The sequence below is a fragment of the Aotus nancymaae genome, unplaced genomic scaffold (genome assembly GCF_030222135.1).
Source record: "Aotus nancymaae isolate 86718 unplaced genomic scaffold, 86718_ANA_hifiasm-v0.15.2.pri h1tg000018l, whole genome shotgun sequence".
NCBI lineage: Eukaryota > Metazoa > Chordata > Mammalia > Primates > Aotidae > Aotus > Aotus nancymaae.
In genome coordinates this window covers 9,777,072-9,799,079 of record NW_026988430.1, presented here as the reverse complement: position 1 = coordinate 9,799,079, position 22,008 = coordinate 9,777,072, and the positions used below count along the sequence as shown (strand labels likewise).

The 22,008-nt window shown below is 37.0% G+C and overlaps 1 protein-coding gene across 2 annotated transcripts in view; it reads right to left on the bottom strand.

Annotated features, from left to right (window-relative positions):
- Positions 1-1,402: 1,402 nt before the first annotated feature.
- The window catches only part of ZNF624 (zinc finger protein 624), a 35,005-nt gene continuing 14,399 nt past the window's right edge, over positions 1,403-22,008 (bottom strand). For both annotated transcript variants that reach the window (XM_012472115.2, XM_012472116.2), the window contains 3 exons: positions 15,585-15,711; positions 14,813-14,908; positions 1,403-5,156 (listed from right to left, as the gene is read on the bottom strand). In XM_012472115.2, the coding sequence (XP_012327538.1) occupies positions 2,935-5,156; positions 14,813-14,908; positions 15,585-15,711 (2,445 nt within the window). In that variant the 3' untranslated portion in view covers positions 1,403-2,934. The remainder of the gene's footprint in view (positions 5,157-14,812; positions 14,909-15,584; positions 15,712-22,008) is intronic.

Here is a 22,008-nt window from a genome sequence, read left to right as displayed (position 1 = left end):
AAAAGTTACTCTTTATCAAAATTAAGAACTTATATTCATCAAAGGACATCATTTAGAGAGTGAAAAGGTCACTGCAGATGAGATATTTGTAATACAAACATCTAAAAAAAATCTTGTCTCCAGAATATATAAAGAATCCTACAAGTGAGCAAAAAGCAGTTCCCAATTAAAAAATGGCAGAAGTCTTGAACAGGTACTCCTCAAAGAAGATATTTAAAAAGCCAACACATATAGAAAGGGGTGTTCAACAGTATTATCCACTGAGGAAGTACAAATTAAACCCATAATGGAATAGCAGCATGCACAAGAACCAGACTGCTAGCTCACGGCGCCACTCAAACTGCTCTAGTCAGGTTGGTGTGGGTCATCCCTAGGCCCTTACTCAACAGGTACATTTTACTTCTTCTCTCATTTGAACCTGCTGACCATGTTCCTCATCTTGAAGTGCTTGCCTCTAAGGCAGGAATGGGAGGCAGGGTTTAGTTGTAGTGAGGATTTGGAGGCAGAATGGAGGGACCAACAGTGTTGGCACTATGCCACATTGAACTGTGTGACAGCAGGGCTTCTTAAAGGTCTGACTCTCCAACCTTTCAGTCAGAAAGTGGTACATTAACTATCTTCAATGAGGATTAGTCTCTTAGTAACAGTTAATAAGTTTCACTATTAAACTTCAATCAAAAATGGTCATTCTAACCCGAATGTCAAATTGTTCCTTTATGATGGAAGATAATTCACATCATTCATCCTCTACTTCCTTCCCAATGTTAAATATATATTTACCCTGGCATTGTGAAATGGGTATTTGCTCTTCTTTTCTTAGCCTCCCTGAAGTGTAACTCATCATGCCTTGTTCTTTTGGATGTCAGGTCTTTGGTGTGTTAGGGCCTTTTGGTATTCGGGCCACAGCCTTTGGGTTCCCACTGTTACTCTAGGCCCTTCCTAGCAGAAGTATTTCATAGTGTTCCCAGAACGTCCAAGCCCTCATTTATAGACTTGGGAGTTATTGGCTATTTTCTCTCTCTACACTTCATTATTCAAAGTTGAGAGACTTTACATAGATCCATAAAGAGACCTGTTGTTGCCATTGTGACCTTTTCTTTGATGGCAAGTTGAAAGTGGAAATTCTGAGGCTTGTGGTCTTCTGGTCTACTTTCTGGGTACAAGTTTCAGATACTCTTGGGCATATTTTTCATCTATCTGGAATTTCTTTCACCTCCTACAAATAAAGCTCAGTGGTGGGAATAAGGTGCTAAGTAACTTTTTTTTGGAATTTGGGTAACATAAGAACCAATTTCCATGCTCTCAGATCCATGAGCACCTCTCCCCCTCACTGCATATCCAGCACTGAGGGTAGGTAGGTCCTGCGCATTGAAGGTGTCCAACAAATAAAGTGCACAATAAAAAGATTTTTTCTTTTTATATAAATATTGTATGTTCATTGCAAAGAAAAATTTAACTTAAAAACACAGAAAAGAAAGTAAAAAACAAAAAATACCTGACACTTCACTAAAACAGAAATAATCATCATTAATTTTTTGGAGAACATGCTTTCATTCATGTCTCCCAAATGTTCACATAAATACATAATATTACATACACAGTTTTATACCATATGTGCGGCATTTACATTTTTCTGTTTTTACACTCTCCCCTCATCTCTACTTCTCCTTTGCTCCCTCCCTTCAAGGTAATCAATATTAAAAGCCTGGTGTATATTCTTCCATACCTATCTCCATGTGCATCTAATCACACACACACATAAATACAAAATAAATGAGTATGATTATTTTAACAAAAATGAAATACTGTATATATACATTTCTGTTATAAAGCAATTATTTATCATACATTGTGGAAATACATTGAAATCAGCTAGTATATAATTCATTTTAAAAATTACTCTCACACTGTTCTATAATATGGATATGTCACAATTTATCTAACTATTTCCCATATTAATGGGCATTCACTTTGTTTGCAGTTGGGGCTTTGCCCCTTCTACAAACAATACTTCAACAAACATGTTTATTTATATTCTTATGCATTGATGCTGCTTTTGTTTCTATGGGACAGATTCCAAAAGTGAGACTGCTGGGTCTAAGAGTATATATGTTTTAAACTTTTAAATGTATATTGTTGGACTGATGGTGGAAATATGTTATATAACCTTTAAATAAGGATACATGGTTTCCCAAACCCCAATAGCAAAAGATCTCTTAACATTTACCAAATCCACTAAGGGGAAGTTTCATCTCACTGGTCATTTCAATTTTCATTTCCCTGAGTACTTTTTAGATTCAAAATCTTTTCACGGGTTAATTATCACTTAGAGTTGTTCTCCTATGAAGAACCATCCAGTCCAGGGGGATTAAAGACTTAAATGTAAAAAATAAAATCATCAAAATCTTAAAAAGAAATTTAGGATGCTATGTATAACCTAGGCATTAAGGAGATCTTTTTTAAGTAAAATGAGTAAATAAAAAATCTAAAAAGAAAATGATATAAATATTTTCTTAAAAAATGTTGTGCCATTACTAAAAAGTATAAAGACAAATGCTAGATTAAGAAAAACATGTTACATAATGACAAAGGATTAATACCTAAAATATATTAAAAGTTCCTTCAAGTTTATAAGACAGATAAATGAATAGAAAAATAGGCAAAAACATATATAAGCAATTAACTGAAGATAATTTGTTAAACGAAGTATGAAATATGGATGAAAGCTTTCATTTGTTCATTATTTTCCTCTGTGAGAGTTTTCTTGTAACTTCTACAATTTAATATTATTAAATTATTTCCTACATAATTGTTTATAGAGCTTCTCTGTATACTTTCTGATGAACTCCTAATGAAGATTTTCCTATATTCCTAATATATAGTTTATAAGATTCATCTTCTGGACTTGACATCTGGATGAATGACTTACCATCTTCATATTGACTGAGTTTCTCTCTGATGTATTTTTTGATGTACAGTAAGGCTTGAACTACTCCTGAAGGCTTTTCCACATTCATTACATTTATAGGGTTTTTCTCCAGTATGCATCCTCAAGTGTACAGTAAAGTCTGAGTTAGTTCTGAAGGCTTTTCCACATTCTTCACATTTATAGGGCCTCTCCCCAGTATGAATTCTCTGATGTAGGGTTAGCTGTGATACAGTAATACAACCCTTTCCACATTCCTTACAGGTGTAGGGTTTTTCTCCAGTGTGTGTTCTCCAATGCACTGTAAGGTAAGAACCTCTCCTGAAGGCTTTTCCACAGACATCACACTTATAGGGCTTCTCTCCACTGTGGATCTTCTGATGTTCTGTGACATGTACCATCTGGCTAAATGCTTTCCCGCAGTCATTACATTTAAATGGTTTCTCTCCAGTATGTGTTCTTTGATGTGTATTAAAGCCTGAGTTACTTGTGAAAACCTTTCCACATTCATTACATTTATAGGGCTTCTCTCCAGTATGCCTTCGTTGGTGCACAGTAAGCTGTGATGTATTAGTGAAGGCTTTCTCACATTCATTACATTTATATGGTTTCTCTCCAGTATGTGTCCTTTGATGTACGATAAGGTATGATTTGGTCCTAAAGGACTTTCCACAGTCATAACATTTATAGGGTTTCACTCCAGTATGAATTTTCTGATGCTCCTTGAGATTTACCATTTTGGTGAAGGCCCTCTCGCAGTCAGTACATTTATATGGTTTCTCTCCAGTGTGAATTCTCTGATGTACAGTTAAGTGTGATTTTATTCTGAAAGACTCCCCACATTCATTGCACAGATAAGGTTTCTCTTCAGTATGAATACGCTGATGTATAATTAGAGAAGAAGAACGCATGAAGGCCTTTCCACATTCATTACATTTATAAGGTTTCTCTCCTGTATGCATTCTGTGGTGTACAGTAAGGCATGAATAATTAATGAATGCCTTCCCACATTCATTACATTTATAGGGTTTTTCTCCTGTGTGAATCCGCTGATGTTCTGTGAAATTTGCAATGCGGTTGAATGCTTTCCCACATTCATTACATTCATAGGGTTTTTCCCCAGTGTGGGTTCTTATATGTATGATAAGGCTTGAATTACTTCTATAGGCTTTTCCACATTCATTACATCTAAAAGGTTTCTCTCCAGTATGAATCCTCTGATGCACATTAAAAATTGTGGTATTCTTAAAAGACTTCCCACACTCATTGCACTGATATGGTTTCTCTTCAGTATGGGTCTTCTGATGTACACTAAGATACGACTTATTCCTAAAGGCTTTCCCACAATTATCACATTTGTAGGGTTTCTCACCATTGTGAGTTTCCTGATGTCTTGCAAGTTTTGATTTATCACTAAAAGCTTTCCCGCATTCACTACATTTATAAGGTTTCTCACCAGTTTGAATTCTCTGGTGCTGATTAAGACGGGCACACTGGCTAAAAGATTTCCCACACACATTACACTGATAAGGTTTCTCTTTAGTGTGAATTCTCTGATGTACCATAAGCGATGAAGAAGCAATGAAGGCCTTTCCACATTCATTACATTTATAGGGTTTTTCTCCAGTGTGAATTTTTTTGTGCTGACTGAGATATGAAGGCTGGCTGAATGTTTTCCCACATTCATTACATTCATAAGGTTTTTCTTTAGTGTGAGTTCTTTGATGCTGAATGAGCAATGACCTATAACGAAAGGCCTTTTCACATGTACTGCATTTGTAGGGCTTTTCCTTATTATTGGATTTTTTCCCCAAAGTAAGTTCTGAAGTCTGCCTTATGGCTTTGCTGCCTTTCATTTCCTTGCAAATTATCTTTCCCAAATGGGTATCTGTAATCAAATCTATATTTTCTGTGAAATTTTCCTCTTGTGTTTGGTATCTGCTATGAACCTCTTCTGTGGGAACACCTGGTTCTGGAATAAGAATAGATTCAAATCTAAAGCCTCTTTGACTAGTGGGAGTCTTCTTGAGTGTAATTATTCTTTGACTCAAATGATTCTCCTGATTATTTTGTAATCTCAATATCCTATCATTCCACTTCCATAACCCTTCCATCCTGGAATTCCATAGACCATTCTCTGTATGTTTCTCTACTATGGCCTGCTGTGATAAATCTTCAGAAATAACCTTTGTTCGTGTAGCATTCTTGGTGGCAGGTTTGGTCTCCAGGTCTGGGGTAAAAAAGAGAAAAATCAAGTAATTCCTTTCCTAAGCTGGGGAAATCTTGCTAAACAGCATAATAAAAGTAATAAATATATGGATAATGAATATGTGGTTTTAATTGATTTCACACTGACTTGTTTTCTAGGGAGAAGAAGGGAGGGCTAAGGGAGGCTGGTTTAGTAAAAACTAAAGTAGTAAATTCAATGAAACTTTCCCATTAAAAAAGTCCATTCAGCTGGGCACAGTGGCTCATGCCTATAATCCCAGCACTTCTGGGAGGCCAAGGTGAGAGGATTGCTTGAGGTCAGGAGTTTGAGACCAGCCTGGGCAACACAGCACAAAACCCTGTCTCTACCAAAAAAAATACAAAAATTAGCCAGGCATGGTGGTGTGCACCTGTAGTCCCAGTTGCTTAAGAGGCTGAGGTGGGAGGATTGCTTGATCCCAGGAGGTGGAGGCTGCAGTGAGCCAAGATTGTGATATTGTACCCTACCCTAGGTGACAGAACAAGACTCTGTCTCTTAAAAAAAAAAAGTCCATTCATGGTTTAGAGCCAACTATTTAAGATGGTATTCTTCAACTTTTGACAAACTCAAAAACTGTCATACTTCCTTGCTTTCTATTTACTCCACAAACCAGACATTAGTTCCCAACCATACTTTCTATCTATTTGTTCTCATTCTTGATTGACTAGCTTTGTTAGGGCTTTCTCAAATTTCACTGGCAGAATAGTTTATTCAAGTCTTTGTACATACCTTTTAATAAAACTTAGGAAAAAAAACACTGATTTTCAAACAGAGCTGAACAATAAACTAGTCAAAAATTAATATTTATACTTACAGATATTTCAAATAGTGATAACTATTATTTAATTAAGGGTAGATGTTACAACTTTTTTATGGCCCTAAGAATGTTTCTGACAGCTTCTCTAAAATTCACTTAAAAAAAAACAAAAAACACTGTGGGGCACTAGTCTTACAACCTGTTTGTGTATGCAATATTTTATTTTTAAGATACTTTAATGCTTTTTAAATCTTCTAATTCATTTTCAGGTAATTGTGCCTCAATGTTTAAATATAAATTCAGTAAAAATGCTTGCAGATGCTAGAATGGTTTTATGACTTTATTATTTTATTTTTTTATTTTTGAGGCCGAGTTTCATTGTTGCCCAGACTAGAGTACAGTGGTGCAATCTCAGCTCACTGCAACCTCCACCTCCTGGGTTCAAGTGGTTCTTGTGCCTCAGCTTCCAAAATAGCTGGATTACAGGCATGCATTACCACACTCAGCTAATTTTTCTAATTTTTAGTAGAGAAAGGGTTTTGCTATGTTGGCCAGCCTGGTCTCCAACTCCTGGCCTCAAGTGATCTACCCTCCTCAGCCTTCCAAAATGCTGGGGTTACAGCTGTGAGCCACTGTGCCCAGCCAGTTTTATGACTTTAAAACTCACTTTTAAGCAGTACGATTTGTCTAAATTACTTTATTTTTATAAAATTTAATTTTCTGTCAGTCACGCTGTTGCTATTTTTTATCATTCTTTTCTTTTACCTTTAAATGGTTTTAATTCATTTGAGCATATTTTTTGTTGTCCTAGGATATTATATTGCCAAAATCTGATTTAAAAAAAAAACTTTTGCTGTCAGAAAAAAAGCTATAAGGCTGGGTGTGGTGGCTCATGCCTGTAATTCCAGCACTTTAGGAGGCTAAAGCAGGAAGACTGCTTGAGCCCAGGAGTTTAAGACCAGTGTGGGCAACACAGTGAGGCCCCATCTCTGCAAAAAATAAAAAATGAGCCAGACATGATGGTACACATGTGTAGTCCTAAATACTTAGAAAGCTGAAGTTAGAGGATCTGCAGTGAGTTATGATTGCAACACTGTACTACAACCTGAGTGACAAAGTAAAACCCTGTCTCAAAATAAACAAATAAATAAAAGAAGGCTGGGCACCATGCCTCATGCCTGTAATCCCGGCACTTTGGGAGGCCGAGGTGGGTGGATCACCTGAGGTCAGGAGTTTGAGACCAGCGTGGCCAATGTGGTTGATACCAGTCTCTAGTAAAAAAATAATAATTAGCAGGGTGTGGTGATACACGCCTGTAATCCCAGCTACTCGGGAGGCTGAGGCAGGAGAATTGCTTGAACCTGGGAGACGGAGATTGCAGTGAACTGAGATTGTGCCACTGCACTCCAGCCTGGGCAACACAGCAAGATTCTGTCTCAAAAATAAAATAAAATAAGAAGAAAAGCTATAGAAAACATATCTGTAGCACCAATTTGGAATTCAGGAACTAGTAATAAATTTAAAAGGCCAAAGAATAAGAAGTTGGAAAGCAGAAAAATTTGCTACAAAATGCACTAAATTTATAAAAGCTTAGAGTACAAAAACGTTATATTAGCAATTAGAAATTTTCTTCAATAAATTTACTTGTAGAAATTTCATTAATTTATATGCACTAAATTCTCATCTTTCTTGAGTGAAAGCAAAATGTTAGTCCCAGACAATAAGAATGAAAAACAGAAATAAAACCTCTTATATTTGAGAGGTCTGAACTTTAGGGATGTCAGATTAAGTAATTTGGACCAATTTAATGGCTGAGAACAATTCGAAAAGTTGGACAAAAGAAACAAAGTCTGTTTGGAAGCATCTGAAAGCTAGAAAGACTTAAAAAATTACAAGAGAAGAATGAAAACTAAAAAAAGGATCCAGGTATTTGGTGCCATTTTTCCCTTCAAATGCCTGGTAATTCTCTAAGAAATGACTGAGATGCTGAATAATTAAGCAGAACTTCTTTTTTTTTTTTTTTTTTTGAGATGGAGTTTCGCTCCTGTTACCTAGGCTGGAGTGCAATGGCGCGATCTCGGCTCACCGCAACCTCCGCCTCCTGGATTCAGGCAATTCTCCTGCCTCAGCCTCCTGAGTAGCTGGGATTACAGGCACGTGCCACCATGCCCAGCTAATATTTTGTATTTTTAGTAGAGACGGGGTTTCACCATGTTGACCAGGATGGTCTTGATCTCTTGACCTCATGATCCACCTGCCTCGGCCTCCCAAAGTGCTGGGATTACAGGCGTGAGCCACCGTGCCCGGCCAAGCAGAACTTTTAATAAACTCAGAGGGCAAGGAAGACAGACGGATTTAGGTCCTCTAAAAATGACAATTCTGGAAAAACTAGGGTTTGGCTGGAACCTTAAGGGGATAAGCCCTACAAATAGAATGATTAAGAAATAGACCAGCTGGCTCAAGGATTAAAACCCACCTCATTTAAATTTCTCATTGAATTAAAGTGACTAAAGATTATTATAGCTCCTAGCCTAGCAGCCTGACAAAAGCAAACATTAATTCTCTATGGGAGAGATTACATAATCTAGAACCTCTTATTATTGCCACAGATTTTCAGTCAATGCCTGATACCCAGTCAAAAATAACAGGCCTAAAATGGAGACAAGGCCAGGTGTGGTGGTTCACACCTGTAATCTCGGCACATTGGGAGGCCAACATGGGCAGATCTCCTGGGTCAGGAGTTCAAGACCAGCTTGGGCAACATGGCAAAACCCATCTTTACTAAAAATACAAAAAAAATTTTGCCAGGTGTGATGGCGTGTGCCTGTAGTCCCAGCTATTCAGGAGGCCGAAGCAGGAGAATCACTTGGAGGCAGAGGTTGCAGTGAGCTGAGATTGCACCACTGCACTCCAACCTGGGTAAAAGAACAAGACATTGTCTCAAAAAAAAAAAAAAAAAAAAAAAAAAAGGGAGAGACAAAAGTGGCATGGGAAAAAATCAAGAGAGAAACAGATCTAAAATCTAAAATAAATCCAGATAATTGAGGTCTCAGACATAAACTTTAAAATAATTAGGATAACTATGTTTAAGAACATAAGATTAACAATCTCACAAAGATTTGTAAAGTATGAAATAACCAAATGAAAATTCTAGAACTGAAAAATTAATATAGTAACTTAAAGTATGAGATAAGAGCACAGTAGAGATAGCACATGAGAGTTAGCAAAATGGAAGATAGGTCAGTATAAAGTATCCATATTGAAGCACAAAATGATGAAAAACTTGCAAACATCAGAAAAGCATAAGAGACATCCAGGAAGGGTGAAAAGGTCTATCACAGATGTAATCAGAGTCCTAGAAGGTTAAAAAGAGGAGTGAGAGAGAATGGACAGAAGCTAAGTCAAAGAAATATACCTTAAAATTTTCCACAACAGACAAAAAAAAATCAAGTCACGAACCTTAGAAGCCAAATGAATCTTCAGTGTGAGAAATATGAAGAAAACTACACTAAAGCACACAACAGTAAAACTGCTGAAAACTAAACTCTTAAAAGCAGCCAGAAAAAGAGAGATAGGGCCAGGTGCGGTAGCTCACGTCTGTAATTCCAGCACTTTGGGAGACCAAGGCGGGTGGATCACAAGGAGGAGTTAGAGACAAGCCTGGCCAATATGGTGAGACCCTGTCTCTACTAAAAATACAAAAATTAGCTGGGTATGGTGGCAGGCACCTGTTGTAGTCCCAGTTACTTGGGAAGCTGAGGCAGGAGAATCACTTCAACCTGGAAGGTGGAGGTTGCAGTGAGCCAAGATCACATCACTATGCCTGGGCTGGCTAAAATTTGTATTTTTAGTATAGATGGGGTTTCACCATATTGCTCAGACTGGTCTCAAACTCCTGGCCTCAAGTGATCCGCCTGTCTCAACTTCCCAAAGTGCTAGGATTACAAGCATGAGCCACCATGCCTAGCCCATTTTTACATTTAAAGTGGTTGAAAAATATGTCAAAAGAATGATATTGTGACACATTTAAATGTATGAAATTCAAATTTCAGAGTCTGTAAGTGAAGTTTTAGTGGAGCACAACCACACTACTTGGTTAATGTGTTGCCTATAGATGCTTTGGTGCTACACTGGCAGAGTGGAGTAGTTGTAGCAGAGTCCTTATGATTCCACAAAGCCGAAAATATTGCTGCCTTGCCTTTTATATAAAAGTTTAGACAGATGGTTCACTTCTCAACAGATTCTATGTAAGACAGAAAACAATAAATGATACCTTTGAAATGCTGAAAGAATATAACTGCCAATCTAAAGTTCCAAACTTAACAAAAAGATCCCCTCAAAATGAAGGTCAAATGAAGATATTTTCAGAAAAAAAAGAGAAGAGAATATAGCATAAGCATATCCGAGTAAAAGGAAATATTAAATGATGTTTTTTAGGCAGAAGAAAAATAATCTCAGATACAAGCTCAGCATTGAAAAAAATGAAGAGAAAGGAAAGGCAAAAATGTAAGTTTAAAGAATATTGACTGCATAAAACATAATAGTGTCTTACATGGTTTGACATATATAGAATTAAAATATATAATTTCAATAATATATGTGAGGTTAAATGGAATAAGCTGCTCTAAGATCTTTTTATTGCTTGGGAAGAGGGAAAAACCTACATATAACTATTGAATCATGGACGCAGGGTTTCATTTCAGGGTTAACTACTGAACAAATAATTTAAAATATTATAACTACCAAGTGACTAGAGAGGGGAAATAGAACAATAAAAGGTGTAAATCTTTTTTTCTTTTTTTTTAGAGGGAGTTTTGCTCTTGTTGCCCAGGCTGGAGTGCAATGGCACAATCTCGGCTCACCACAACCTCCACCTCTTGGGTTCAAGTGATTCTCCTCCCTCAGCCTTCCGAGTAGCTGGGATCACAGGCGTGTGCAACCATGCCCAGTTAATTTTGTATTTTTAGTAGAGACGGGGTTTCTCCATGTTGGCCAGGCTGGTCTTGAACTTCTGACTCAGGTGATCTGCCTGCCTCGGCCCCCCAAAGTGCTGGGATTACAAGCCACCGGGCTCGGCCAAAAGGTGATAAATCTAAAGGAAAGCATGAATGGAAAGAAAAAGAATACAGAATGGGCAAAACACTTTCACAGTTAAATGGCAGAGTTAAACATTATGTAAATGTACTAGGTACAAAGAGACTGAACATGTCAGACTGACATGAATTGTCAGATTGGTTAAAAAATTAACAATATACTACTTATAAAATACAGACAAAAAGTATAAGAATACACAGAAGGTGAAAGTGAGCAGATGAAAAAAGATGTACTATACAAACAACAACCAAAAGAAAGATGCTATAGTAATACTGATATCAGGCAAAACAGACTTTAAGGCCAAAACCATTAAGAAATAAGATACTTCATAATGACAAAAGCCAATTTACCATAGTGATAACTTTGTATTACACAATAACACAGCTTCGAATACAGAAAGAAAAAAATTAAATGAACTAAATAGGAAACAAATGTCTAGTCTCACTAGCAGACTTAAAAAAAACTTTCTCAAATAATAGAATAATCTGTAAGTATATAGATATTAACATAACTAACAAACTTAATCTCCTGACACATCTAGAAATTGTACTTAATACTCAATACGTAGGCTATACATTTTTTCAAGGCACAAAATGTTTACAAAATTCTGCAAGACTGACAATTGATCATTCAGAGCATGTTGTCTGACCATAGGAGAATTAAAGTCAACAAGATTGCTAGAAAATTCCCAAATGGCATAAAATTAACAAAAACATTTAAAAATAAACCAAGGATAAAAGATATCACAATAGAAATTATAAAATATTTTCCACTAAAAAATTATGAAGATGCTATATAAAAAAAAGTGACATAGTTCTGATAGCCCTAAACAATTAGAAATGAAGAAGAGCTGAAAATCAATGATATAAATATCTAATTCAAGTGGTTAGAAAAGATTCACAAATAAAGCTCTAATAATGTAATAAAATAATAAAGAACAGAAAATAATAAAACAAAACTCAAACATAAAAGAAAAAGGACTAAAAATAGTTCTTTTAAAAAAGCCATGTAATGTCAGGCATGGTGGCTCACACCTGAAATTCCAGCAATTTGGGAGGCTGAGGTGGGAGGATAGCTTGACCCCAGGAGTTCAAGATCAGCCTGGTCAACATAGTGAGACCCCTACATCTACAAAAAATAAAAAAATCAGGCGTGGTGGTGCATGCCTCTAATCCCAGCTATGTAGGCGGATAAGGCAGGAGGATGATCACTTGAGCCCAGGAGTTCCAGGCTGCAGTGAGCTATGATCACACCACTGCATTCCAGCCTGGGAGATAGAATGAGACTCTGTCTCAAAGGGAAAAAAAAAGTAAGATTGATAAACTCAAGCAAGATTGAGTGAGACAAAATAAGAAGGACACAAATAAACCAGTATCAGGAATAAGAAGTGGCACATCACTTCACATCTCTATAAACATGTAAATGATAAACAGAGGATAGCATGCCAATAAATTTAAAATTTAGATTAAACAGAACAATCCATAGATAAACATAATTTGCTAAACTGTAACAAAAAGAAATAGGAAATATGAATAGTTGTAAGTAGTAAAGGTAAAGAAGGCTGGGCGCAGTAGCTCATGCCTGTAATCCCAGCATTCTGGGAGGCCAAGGCAGGCAGATAACGAGGTCAGGAGATCAAGACCATCCTGGCCAACATGGTGAAAATCTGTCTCTACTAAAATACACACATAAAAAAAGCTGGACGTGGTAACAGTAGTGCCTGTAGTCCCAGCTACTCAGGAGGCTGAGGCAGGAGAATCACTTGAACTCGGGAGGTGGAGGTTGCAGTGAGCTGAGATTGTGCCACTGCACTGCACTCCAGCCTGGTGACAGTGAGACTCATTCTCAAAAAAAAAAAAAAAAAAAAAAGGTACAGAAGCTATAATTAAACACCTTTTTCAATAAAAGCTTCAGGCCAAGGTGGCTTCCCTGGTGAATTCCAGTAGCATAAAAAATAACTTTCCCTCTCTTACAACTTTTTCTTCCCTCACCAAAAGCTGATGATCTTGCCTCACATTTTAGATAATATGGCAGCTATCATAATAGTGGCTTCAATCTTCCTGCCCTCAACTGACCTGCAGGTGCACCCGTCTTCTCCACCTTTCTCAGTATTACTAAATCAGGAGGTGACCTCTCGGCCTATTAAAGGTAAATCTGCCCTTTCCATTCTAGATTTTATCTCCTTTAACCCCATTAAACACTTTAGTCCTTCATCTTTGTCTTGCAACACCAATGACTCTCTCTCCATTAAGGCAATCCTATCAGTACTCAAACATATCACAGAAGCTCCCATCTCAAAAATAAAACAAGTGCTTTTTCTTGACTCCATTATTTCCTTTAGCCACTGCTCCATTTATCTTTCCCTCTTCATAGGGAAAGAAAAATCCCTCTCTAAAAAGTTATCTAAAACTATCTCTAACACCTACTTTTCACTCACTCTTTTAAATATAAATAATATCTGATATATAAAAATATGTAATTTTTATGATATATAAAAAATATAAAATAATGCATGTGTGACTTGTTCATGGCATCATAATCAAATCAATGCTTAAATGAACCAAAATCTATTTATTTCTTTCCATCTCCACTACCATCACCCTAATCAAAGTTACTATCATCTCCTGCACAGATTATTTTAACAACATTTTACCACCTGCTTTATGCCTCAAGTTCAATCTCTATAAACAGGGTTATTTTCTAAAAATTCTGCAGTAATATCTCTCCATGGTTTGGAACTCACTTAGATCATCTACAAAGCCCTGCACAGGCCAGCTCCTACATCTCTAATCTTATTCTATACCAGTTTCCCCTTACTTTAGTCACAGCAGCTTCCTTTTGATTTCTAAAACACATGGCATTCTTTGCTGTATCAGATCCTTTGCATTGTTGTTCCCTAAACCTGGAATGCTTCTCTTCTCCTCTTCCCCTTGCTGGCTGCTTCTTCTGACCCTTCAGGTCTCAGCTTAAATGTCACCTCTTCAGAAGCTCCCCTGACCACCCTGTTTGAAGCAGGTGTCTTCATCCCACCCCAGTTACTCTTTCTTATCCTCTGATTTATCTCAAAGCTGGGAGGGATTACAACCACCATTTAGTTTGTTTTTATTTATTTGCCAGTTATCTATTTCTCAAAATTTAATCTTTATGAAGGCAGGGACCTGGTCCATTTTATTCACTGCTGTAGCCCTAGTACCTAACCCAGTTCACAGCATATAGATGTATAATACTGATTAAACACATCAATACTATATTTTGATTATCAACTGATTCCTTGTTTATATTCTCAATTAGTTAAGAACCTAGAGAAGAGATGGTGGGTTCCTCCAAAGTCTCTGCAGCCTTGCAGGTGAAGAAAACTAAATAATGAGTAAATAAGTTTGCCTTAAGAGAAATCAGTGGGGACCCTTATAAAAGTATTTTCAGGTAAATGAAGGAAGAAATGTCAGATAATGGTGAAACAAATGAGAAACATAAAGTTAACTGGAGAAGACAGACCTGAAAGGGATATTTTATGTATGTTTGAATGAAGAAGAAATAAAAGAATAATTATGAAAAGCATGTCCCCAGTAAAGCTGAGTAGGATGAGATGTTTCCCAAAACTGGAGAACAGAGAGAGAGGGTGAGAGAAGATGGGGGTGAGAGGGACAGGAAGAGAGATGGGGGTCTTTTCCTCTGAGACAGCTATGAACAAATATATCTCCAAAATTATTTCAGATGTTCCACTGAACACGCCCCCATGGTCTGTTACTTGAAATAAATCCCATTTTCTTGGTTCTGTTTAACTCACCAGGATAGGAAATTCTTGAAATTTCTCTCACCGTCACCCATGGTCCTTTCCCATTCTCCAAATGAGATATCATGTCTGGTTTGGAAACTGCAAGCCCTGTCCAGAGAAAAATAAATAGAATTTGATTGGAGCCATGAGCAAGAACTACTGCCAAATTCAGTCTCAGTTCTTAATCTTCTGTGCAGAATGACCATTACAGGAAGTTTTAGAGCCACACTGTCCAAAACAGTAGCCAACTGTCACATATGGCTATTTAAATTTGAATTTAAATTAATTAAATTAAGTAAAATCTAAAATTCAGTTCTTCAGATGAACTAGCCAAATTTCAAGGGCTCAAAAGCCACAAGTGACTAGTACCTGCCATATTGTACAGTGATGTTTTAGACAATTACAAAGACATCTCAAAAGGGCTCAACACCATGATTCTGGTTTGGTGGGATAATAGATCATGGGAATAATCTGAGTTTAGAAAGAAATTGAATACATTTGTTTCTTACTTCTAGAGGTACTGATAACTTTCATTTAAGGAAGTAACTAGAAAAAACTTTGGTTCCAAATCTGTGGGGTTGTCAACAATCTCCAAGATTCCAGTGAAATGTGTGTGTCTTAGTCTACAACGGGCAGATCATGTAGTTAAGAGTGAGGAACAGCATAACCCAACAATGTGCCCCTAAGACCTAGTACTTCAGTTAAATACTTTAGAGGTCCTTTATCTTTGGCAAACCTGGTTAAATAGGCAGATCAATCAACATAGAAGAGAAATTATTCTTACCCACAAAGACCAGATTCCTGTAATTCTCTAGCATTACATCCTTATGCAGGTTCCTCTGTGTAGGGTCCATCAGCCTCCACTCCTCCAATGTGAAGTCTATAGCCACATCCTTAAATGTCACTGATTCCTAAAACAATTACACTGTGATCAATCAGAGACTATATAATTAGACTTGTTAGGCAGAATTACACATTAAAAAAACTGGGGAAGAGCCCCAGAAACCAGAATCACCAAATGATTATGTAGGTCAACCAGTTCATCCTTTATAGGATGTACAAATCTCTCCAGTGACAAAAACTTGAAACCATAAGATGCTGCCTATATCATCTTCAGGGTTTCATCTGATAGCAGGATTTCTTTTCAGACCAAATCTGGCTTCCTATAAATGATAAATATTGTCTCTACTATAGTATCTGGAGGCAAATAGCATGGTTTCCTCCTTCCCTAGGAAGTATTTAAAATATTTGGTAACAGCCAGCAGTTTGCACCCAAATCATCTTTCTTCCTTAAAACCCTGGCTTAAAATAACAATTTTCTTTCAGTTCTAATCGATAGACTGGCTTACTAAAAGATATATTTTATCATTTGTATTGTGAATATAGAATACTATAAGCTTTCTTTTTGAAAAAGAAAAAGAAATCAAGGAACTTTGGGGAAGTTTTTTGGTCAGCATATGAATATGTATTAAAAAATGGAAGAATAGGCCGTAAACATTTTTAATGGTTACCTACTAGGAAAAAGAGGAAGTAGAGTAGAGAGAACTGGAATGAAGGCTAGACTCCTTTGAATATTTGTTTTGTAGATTTGACTTTTGAACCATGTAAATACTTTATATTATAAATGAAATAAAAACTTTAAAAAACCAATCCCTAAATAATTAAGAGTAAAATGAAACCGGGTGGCAGCATACCCATTCATTAAAGAGGAACTATTTTGAGTGACTTTAAAACAGTAATTTTTCGGTATATAATTCACAAGATATACCCTGAGAAAAATAACTGCAAAATAAAAACAAAACCCAAATGTTTCAGTAAATAATCATATTAATTACAGTGACAGACATGCTATTGTGTAACTGTTGTGTGTGGAGTGCTGGATAAAAGAAATTAGCATACTGATGTCATTGAGAACTAATACATTTGACACGGGAGAAAGACAGAAATGCAGGCTGGTAGCCCCAGCTACAGGGGAGGCTGAAGCAACAGAAACGCTTGAAACTGGGAGGCGGAGGTTGCAGTGAGTCAAAACCATACCACTGCACTCCAGCCTGGGTGACAAAGTGAGACTGCATCTCAAAAAACAAACAAACAAACAAACAAACCTTAAATCCCATATGCAACAGTATTAAGCGGTGAGGCCTTTAGGAGGTGATTAAATCATGAGGGTAGAACCCTCATGAATGGGATAAGCAACTTTATAAAAGGGCCAGAGGGAACTAACTAGGTAGGCTCTTTAGTCCTTCTGCCTTCCACCGTGTAAAGACAAAACATTCCCTCCAGAGAAAGCAGCACTCATGGCACCATCTTGAAAGCAGAGACCAGGCCTTTACCAGATACTGAACCTGTCGGCACCTTGATGATCTTGGGCTTCTTACCCTCTCGAACAATAAGAAAATAAATTTCTGTTCTTTATAAATTAAAAAAAAGAAAAGAAAAAGAAACGCAGGCTAGGCGCAGTGGCTCACGTCTGTAATCCCAGCACTTTGGGAGGCCGAGGTGGGTGGATCATGAGGTCAGGAGATCACGACCAGACTGGCCAACACAGTGAAACCCCGTCTCTACTAAAAAATACAAAAATTAGCTCAGCATGGTGGCTCGTGCCTGTAATCCCATCTACTCGGGAGGCTGAGGTAGGAGAATTGCTTGAACTGGGACCAGGGAGGTGGAAGTTGTAGTGAGCCGCGATAGCGCCACTGCACTCCAGCCTGGGCAACAGACCAAGACTCTATCTTTAAAAAAAAAAAAAAGAATCATCACCAGCTGCTAACATAAGAGAAAGGCCTCAGTTAGATAGTATATATCTTCTGGTGGTATATACCAGCAATATGAAATGACATTGCTGAAAATATTTTAAAGAATCAAAATCTCAGCTAGGTGCAGTGGCTTATGCCTTTAATCCCAGCACTTTGGGAGGCCAAGACAGGGGGGTCTTTTGAGTTCAGGAGTTCAATACCAGCCTAGGCAACATAGAGAGACCCCTCTCTACAAAAAATAAAATAAAGTTAGCAGGGTGTGGTGGTGCATGTCTGTGGTCCCAGCTACTTGAGAGGCTGATGTGGGAGGATCCCTTGAGCCCAGGAGGTTGACAAAGTGAGACCCTACTTAAAAAACAAAAACAAACAAACAAACAAACAAAAATCAAACTCTGAATCTGATCAAGGATCTAACTAACAATTTAAAGGCAATATGAACAGGGGCAGAGGGGCATGTTAAATAATTCCATTGGGGATGTAATCAGTAAAATCCATATTGTGTGAAATTCTAAATTAATGATGCCCAATAAAAATATAATGCAAGCCATATAAGTGATTTTATATTTGCTAGAAGCCACATTAAAAACAAAAAGAAACAAGTAAAATGTTTTAATAATGTTTATTTAATCCAAATAGATAAAATGTTATCATTTCAACATTCATGAATATAAAAATTATTAGTGAGATAATTTACATTATCTTGTGCTGTCTTTGAAGTCTGGTGTGTATTTTAAATATACAGCCCATCTCAATTGAGACTAGTCACATTTCAAGTGGTCAGTTGTCACATGTGGCTAGTGGCTTCTGTACTGGACAACATAGTTCTAAAGTACCAATAACCTGACTTCTTTAATAAACAGTTACAAAGTGGTAAAAGAAAGAGGGGGAAACTTCTATATTAAAAGTGACCTAAGAGATATATTAACCAATTATACCATATGAATCAACTGGGAAAACATATACCAAATGAGTATTTGATGAAACAAAGGCTCAGTGTTAATTTTTTAACTGTATTAATAGTAGTATCGTATAATACTAAGAATTTTTAAAACAGTCAATTAGAGATATATAATAAAATATAGATTAAATAATATACTGTTTGTATTTGTATTGAGATACTTAGTGAGGGAAGGATTACAGATGAATTGTGATTGTTCATGGGCTGATAACTGTTTAAGAGGGGCAATAGGGTTAAGGGATTCAAACTACTCTCTCCACTTCTGTGAGAATAATGCTTATTATGTGTTAGAGACTGCTCTAAGGGCTTATAATGTACTGAATGAATCATCACAATCAGGAAGGTGCTACTTACAAATAAGGAAAGTGAGGCACAGAGATGTTAGGTGTCTTGCCCAAGGTCAAAGAAGCAGAAGAGTCTAGATTCCAATCCAAGCAGTTTGTATTGAGAATCCCTGCTTGTAACCTTATAATCCTTCTGATCCATGATCTAGTAAACTAAGAGCCCTGATTAGCTGACTACTCAGGCAAAGAAATCAACTTGGATCACATCTGGCTAAGGACTGTTCTAGATCAGAAGAAAGATTTCCTCTGGGGTGTTTTTCTACCACTTACATATGTATGCTTGTCATACATATCTTATGTATACATATTCCTCTGTAGTTTCAAACCTCTAAGTTTCTGAAGCATGTTTTAGATAACTCTGCTAACAATAATATGGCGAATGTGGGAGATGATGAGTTCATAAACTTTATTGGTAATCACTTGACATGTGTGTAATTCAAACTGTAACCAATGTACTGGGTTTTGTTTTCTCTTTCCACCAAGAACTCAGCCCCTCGAAAAGCCTGAGAAGGCCGTCATCTATGGCTTACATTGAGGCTCTGTACAAGCAAGAAGTGACTAAGGCAGAGTTGTAACCTGCCTGCCAAAGAGAAAAACATATGCCTACACATACAAAGAACCTTTTGGCAGTCGCTGAAGACTTAACGGTTTAAGGCATAAAGAAATCTGTCTATTTTCTGCACATGGTTGCCAGTTATCCCAACACCATTTATTAACAGGGAATCCTTTCCCCATTGCTTGTTTTTGTGAGGTTTGTCAAAGATCAGATGGTTGTAGATGTGTGGCATTGCCTCTAAGGCCTCTGTTCTGTTCCATTGGTCTCTATCTCTGTTTTGGTATCAGTACCCTCCTGTTTTGATTACAGTAGCCTTGTAGTATAGTTTAAAGTCAGGTAGCGTGATGCCTCCAGCTTTGTTCTTTTTGCTTAGGATTGTCTTGGCTATGCAGGCTCTCTTTTGGTTCCATATGAAGTTTAAGGTGGTTTTCTCCAGTTCTGTGAAGAGGGTCATAGGTAGGTTGATGGGGATAGCTCTGAATGTATAAATTACTTTGGGCAGTATCAAACTGGATCACTTCCAATTTAATTGTAAATTAAATCCATCTGGAGTTAATTTACACTAAAATTAACTCCAGATGGATTAAAGACTTAAACATAAGACCTAACACCATAAAAAGTCTAGAAGAAAACCTAGGCAAAACCATTCAGGACATAGGCATAGGCAAGGACATCATGACTAAAACACCAAAAGCACTGGCAACAAAAGCCAAAATAGACAAATTGGACCTAATTAAACTCCAGAGCTTCTGTACAGCAAAAGAAACAATCATTAGAGTGAACTGGCAACCAACAGAATGGGAAAAAATTTTTGCAATCTACCCATCTGACAAAGGGCTAATATCCAGAATCTACAAAGAACTAAAACAGATTTACAAGAAAAAAAAAACAAACAAACCCAACCAAAAGTGGGCAAAGGATATGAACAGATACTTTTCAAAAGAACACATATATGAGGCCAACAAACATATGAAAACATGCTCATCATCACTGGTTATTAGAGAAATGCAAATCAAAACCACATTGAGATACCACCTCATGCCAGTTAGAATGGCGATCATTAAAATATCTGGAGATAACAGATGCTGGAGAGGATGTGGAGAAACAGGAACACTTTTACACTGTTGGTAGAAGTGTAAATTAGTCTAACCATTGTGGAAGACAGTGTGGCACTTCCTCAAGGACATTGAAATAGAAATTCCATTTGACCCAGCAATCCCATTACTGGGTATACACCCAAAGGATTATAAATCATTCTATTATAAAGACACATGCACATATGTTCATTGTGGCACTGTTTACAATAGCAAAGACCTGGAACCAACCCAAATGCCCATTGATGATAGACTGAACAAGGAAAATGTGGCACATATACACCATGGAATACTATACAACCATAAAAAATGATGAGTTCGTGTCCTTTGTAGGGACATGGATGAATCTGGAAACCATCATTCTAGGCAAACTGACACAAGAACAGAAAATCAAACACCACATGTTCTCACTCACAGGCGGGTGTTGAATAATGAGAACACAGGGACACAGGGACGGGAGTATCACACACTGGGGTCTGTTGGAGAGGACTAGCGGGGTAAGGGGGTTGGGGCAGACCTCTGAGGGGCAGCGGGGTGTAGGGAGGTTGGAGAGGGATAACATAGGAAGAAATATATAGGTGACGGGGGAATGGAGGCAGCAAACCACATTGCCATGTATGTACCTATGCAACAATCCTGTATGATCTGCACAAGTACTCCAGAACCTAAAGTACAATAAAAAAATAAAAATTTAAAAAAAGAAATCTGTCTAATTATTAACTAATTCCCATGTTAACCAAGTAGATATTTCAGTGGCTATACATGATAAAGAATACAGACTTTACAGATTGGTGCTGGAAGGTTTCTAAACAAACAAAGCAGCAGCACCAGCAACTGCAACGACAAACCCCAGAGAAGGGAGAATCTGATTGCCAGAGTAGACACATTATATTATTTAAAATAACTGGTTTTCAACAAAAAATTGTAAGATGCACAAAGAAACAGGAAAGTAAGGACCCATACACAGTAAAAAATAAAGCAGTCAATGGAAACTATCCCCAAGGAAGTCAAGACATTGTATTTATGAAACAAAGACATTAAGGCAGCCATTATAAATATGTTCAAAGACCGAAAGAAAACCATGTATAAAGATTTAAAAGAAATTGTGAGAATGATATTTCACTAAATAGAAATTTTGGAGTTGAAAAATATAACTGAAATAAATGTATCAGTAAGACACAACAAATTTAAACATATATTCATCTAATGAAAGAGTCTCATAACGCAGGAAGCAAAAATTTATAAAACTGAGGGGTCAAAGAGATAATTCAACAGTAATAGTTGGACAGAGTGAACTAAATTTTTTAGAAAGCAGAAGGAAGGAAATAATGAATATTAGAATGAGATAAATAGAGAACAGAAAAACACCAGAGGAAATAAGAAAGGCAAAAGTTGGTTATTTGGAAAGATTAAAAAATGGCAAACCCTTAGCTGGAGTGACTAAGAAAAAAAGAGAGAAAACACAAATTACTAAAATCAGAATGAAAAAGAAGACATTCC